The sequence below is a fragment of the Tupaia chinensis genome, unplaced genomic scaffold (assembly GCF_000334495.1).
Source record: "Tupaia chinensis unplaced genomic scaffold, TupChi_1.0 Scaffold000238_1, whole genome shotgun sequence".
NCBI lineage: Eukaryota > Metazoa > Chordata > Mammalia > Scandentia > Tupaiidae > Tupaia > Tupaia belangeri.
The window spans coordinates 716531-721196 of NW_006159716.1; the positions used below are offsets into that span (position 1 = coordinate 716531).

The 4666-nt window shown below is 53.8% G+C and overlaps 2 protein-coding genes across 3 annotated transcripts in view; one reads left to right on the forward strand and one right to left on the reverse strand.

Annotated features, from left to right (window-relative positions):
• Positions 1-2058, forward strand: part of CRIP3 (cysteine rich protein 3) — a 3849-nt gene extending 1791 nt beyond the window's left edge. For both annotated transcript variants that reach the window (XM_006148533.3, XM_014587834.2), the window contains 4 exons: positions 679-750; positions 880-974; positions 1071-1128; positions 1303-2058. In XM_006148533.3, coding sequence (XP_006148595.1) covers positions 679-750; positions 880-974; positions 1071-1128; positions 1303-1364 — 287 coding nt within the window. In that variant the 3' untranslated portion in view covers positions 1365-2058. The remainder of the gene's footprint in view (positions 1-678; positions 751-879; positions 975-1070; positions 1129-1302) is intronic.
• The window catches only part of SLC22A7 (solute carrier family 22 member 7), a gene marked incomplete in the record, with an annotated part of 6849 nt that continues 4161 nt past the window's right edge, over positions 1979-4666 (reverse strand). Inside the window, 3 exon segments of the mRNA XM_027771896.1 lie at positions 1979-2469; positions 2869-3075; positions 4493-4601. Coding sequence (XP_027627697.1) covers positions 2415-2469; positions 2869-3075; positions 4493-4601 — 371 coding nt within the window.

Below are 4666 nucleotides of genomic sequence, written 5' to 3' on the forward strand. Positions count from 1 at the left end.
TATGGCTCCTTTTTGATATTTCTACATGTCAACTGCTGAGGTACATTGGGCAGATGTCATTGTCACCCCCATTTTATAGGTGAGGAAACCAAGGTCGAGAGGGTAAATGACCATATGCAGTCACACAGCTAGTCAGAGGCAAAGCTGTCCTAGAACTCAGGCCTCTCCCAGCCCAGGCCATGGGAAGAATGACACATAGATGAGGGGTCATTGGGATGGGGCCAGCCCCTCACCTTTGTCAGCTTCTCTCCTCTGGTCTCTGTCCCTTCCTTCCATCCCCCGAAGTGGGCAGTGACACTGCTCCCAACACCTGACACCCCTGCCCTGGCCAGCTCCTGTATCAGCTCAGGTTTCTTGAGGATTGAGTTGCTCACAGCGTTTGGCTGGTGGGCACCTGAGCCCCTGGAGTGGGATGGACCTGGCCTCCCGGAGATACTGCTCTTCCTCTCCAGAGACAATGAGAAGGAACAAAGCGGTCCCTACTGCAGATAGGGACGGGGTGAGAGGGGGCTCAGCTCTGGGCCTGAGGAAAGCAGACTCATGGCTGCCTGGAGGGAGGGCTCTGGGATAAGCATGGGTTCCTGGAAGAGGACAGTGCCACGTGCAGGCCAATTCTGGCAGGCCTGCTTAGGCCCTGGCACTCACCTCAGCCCTAGCCAAGACTTCTTCCCTTTAAAGGCCCTCCCCACATGAAGACATTCACTGGGGAGACCTCTCTGTGTCCTGGCTGTGGGGAGCCCGTCTATTTTGGTAAGTGACAATAAAAGGCTTGGCACCAACACTAGGTGAGCAGCAAGGGGCAGGGAAGTGACCCACAGCAGGTGGGTCTCCCTGCCCTGCTCCTAGAATGGAAGAGCTACCTCTTCTCTCCACCACCAGCTGAGAAGGTGATGTCATTGGGCAGAAATTGGCACCGGCCCTGTCTGAGGTGCCAGCGTTGCCGGAAAACCCTTACCGCTGGGAGTCATGCTGAGGTGAGCAGGGTAGAGAACGATGGTTGTGTTGAGAGAAGGGAGGCTGGAGATGGGAAAGAACCAGCTAAGATGGCTCTCTTTTTCTCTGTGTCCCAGCATGATGGCGTCCCCTACTGCCACATCCCCTGCTATGGTTACCTGTTTGGCCCCAAAGGTGGGTAGCCCCACCCCGACACCAAGCCTAACCTATGGCATGTACAAGGTCATGGGGATGTGTGGACAACTTCTCTGTGGCCAAATACACCCCAGGACTCTCCCACTTCTCTCCAACCCTCAACCCAATGCCCCCCAGACACAAGGCCCTTGATGATGGCATTCTCTTCCTCAGGTGTGAACATTGGCGATGTGGGCTGCTACATCTATGACCCGGTGGAGATAAAATCCAAATGAGATACTCACAGGAGAGCTCGCCCTAACTCAGGCTCCCACCATCCCCTCCATGGTCCCGTAGGCGCTACAGCCCCGTGGGGGTGAGGGGAGGTGGGATCCTGGAGGCCTGGGCCTGTGCTCCATGGTAGGACAGTGTCTAGACTTCCTCTCATGCTTACCTTTCCAGTGCCTATCTGGTTAGGGGATATAGACCACCCCAGTTTGAAGGGAGCCCCTTGGCCTTCCAAATTCCTTTCACCAGAAAATTCTGGAACTTTAAGGTACTCAAAACATTGTGTTTATTGAGTCTTAGGCTCTCTGGCTTCTCCAATAAAATGCTGGTTCCCATACTTCAACTTTTCTTTGCCGTGAGCCCTAGACAGTAGGTTAGAGGGTGGGGAGTGAGGGAGTGGGGAGATACACTGTCCTGCAGAGCACCTGCATGAGAACTAAAAGCTCTGTTCTCCTGGTGCCCCGTGCCTGGCATTGGTAGCCCCTGGCTCCACACAGTGGACAGTGCACCAGCCTTGTTGGTGCCAGAGGTCATCACAGGGCAGTCCTTTCTTTAGCACCACCACTAAAAGAAGCACCTTACTCAGCATCTCATTTGAGCAGACAACAGATACTACGATACAGGCTGTCAAGAGGCTTCATTATCCATTTGGGAGAAGAACAGACTGAGACTCAGAGAGGGAAAGTCATATGTTCAAGGTCACACAGCAAATCAGTGGCAAAGTTGGGATCAGAACTCAAGGCAGACTCAGTGTCTCTGTTTGCTTTGTTCTTCCCATAGCTCCTCACTGATGCCCCAGCCCAAGGGGCATCTTTACTTATAGACTCCCTCCAGTCATGAGAGGGGTGCCTAGATGCTCCAGTAGCCCAGAGCACTCTGGGAGGTGATCTATTGTGGAGGTCAAACCATTGAGACTGGGTGAACACAAGAAAGGGGCACCAGTAGCATTTCTGGCCCTGAGTTTGATGCCCCTGGCTCCAGTCACAGGGCCTGCCCGCCCTCCCCCGCCCAGCTCTCCCAGCTGCAGAGTTTCTGTGCAAGGCTTATCCCCATGCCACTCAGTTCTGGACCTGCTTCATGGTCATCTCTTCTTCCTGAAGGCTGGTCAGGGCCCTGGAGAGGAAGGAGTTGTGAGCAGTGGTGGGCTTCAGTCCCCACGCCGTCTGCCCCATCAGGGCTGGCCTGGTACCTTCCCAGCTCCTGGTACACACACGTACTCACAAGTGAGCCATACATACTATCCCATCCCTGATTCCTAGGTATACCTGAGTGTGCACACACACAGCTCTTCCTGAACAACCTCAGGAATCTGCATGCACACATGTATGAACTCCTGCACACTTTTATGCACACAGCTTATACACCCAGGTCATGCACCCTGAAACACATGTGCACACTCATATATGTGTACCAAGCGCACTTGAATATGTGTTGTCTTTCCTGAATCCTCAGGTGCCTGAGCACCTGAACCCACATGCATGTGCTCACACATACACAGTTCCGTGCACACACCTTTTACTCTCCACATCTTGGATGGTCTCTGGCAGCTGTGCCTGCCTCGTCTCTGGCAGCAGAAGGGCAGTGCAGGCGGCCAGCAGGGCAATCCCACCATAAGCCAGCTTGGGCAGCGGCAGCCACACTCCATCCAGTAAGGCTGCCAGTGGGGCCAAAGAGCCCCCCAGCCGGCCCACGAGGGCAGTCAGCCCCATCCCTGTCTGTCTGTTCGGAGAGAGATGAGGGAGGCAGTTGGTGCTCACACCTACTGCCCCACAAGGGTCCCCTTCTGGGCTGGCAGGCCCTCATACCCCTTTTGCCCCAGATAGTAAGAAAGTTAGAGCTTCTTCAGTTGGTCTTCCCAGGCCAGGAGCCCCCAAGTCGGCACCCACCAGAGGACTGGAACCCCCATTCTGACAGTATACTAATCAAGTACAACTGAAAAAGAAGAAATTCACCAGATGAGGAGTGGGGAAAGGGTAGTAAGGAAGGAAGAGAGATGGCAGCTTGTACACACCCTGCCAAGTTATTAGAAGAGCCGCCTGTCTTTCTCAGTAACCAGATGTCTACAAGTCTCTCCCAACCCAGATGGCCAGCTGAAAGGACCCCAGCCTTGGGACCAGAGACAACCTCCAGGGGGAGCTCTGCCTCAGCACCAAGGAATAGGCCATGAATGGGATGGAGTGGGCAGGATGGGGCTTCTTGGGACTGTTTTCTTTTTTTAATTATTTATTTAATTTTATTTATTCATTCATTTATTTTAATTTGACCAGACTCTCTCTCTCTCTCTCTCTCTCTCTCTCTCTCTCTCTCTCACTCACACACACACACACACACACACACACAGAGAAAGAGAAAGTGAGAAAGCAAGCCACCAGGTCCAGTACTTGAACTGTAGTCAGCCATGTGGGAGTGTCCAGTGCCTTATCCACCACGCCATCTGCTAGTCCCCGGGACTGTTTTCTTTTAAAGAAGGCCCAGAGAGGTTGTCTGACTTTGATTAGGGTTACACAAGACAGAGAGAAAATGCCCTGCCTTCTCCCCAGTACTCAGTCAACACAGATGGCCCTGGCTAGCTCTACATCATGTGGTGTAGTGTAAGAATTAGAATGGGGCAGCAGGTGATATGGTGATTAAAGGTGCTGTAGTCCCACATGGCTGACCGTGGTTCGAGCACCAGACCTGGTGGCTGGCTTTCTTGCTTTCCTTTTCTCTCTCTCTCTCTGGTCAAATTTTTTTTAAATGAAATTAATAATTCTTAAAAAGAATCAGTGAGAAGGACTGAGGTGCAGTATACATGAGAAAGTGTGAATTAAGACATGCGACTGCGACCAGCAGGTGGTGTAATGGTCAGGTCGCCGACTGTGGCGTAGTCAACCGTGGTCCCAGTCCTGGACACGACGGCTTAAACTCACGCCGGGCGCGTGTGTGTGCGTGCCCAAGATCCCGAGAGGAGAATGGAGGAGAAGGGACTACGGTGTGGCCATCCCCCCAGGGGGTGCTTTCTCGCTTTCTGTCTCGTGGGGGAGCGCACACTCCCTATAGCAAAAAACTCTTTAAAAAAAAAATAAGACAAGACATGTGACTAACAAGCCTCACCCCCCACCCCCAGGCGGCTGCCTGGGCTGCGGGCCGCCCTCACCTGAGCACCGTAGGGTACAGCTCCGAGGTGAACAAGTAGGCAGTGGTGAAGGCGGCTTCAGAAAATCCTTTCCCCATCACCGCCAGAGCGGTGCTCCAGGACTCCGTCTCTGCGGGAAGGGGTTCCGGCGGTGAGGGGCAGGGCCGGGCGCGGGCGGCAGGAGTCGGAGCTCCC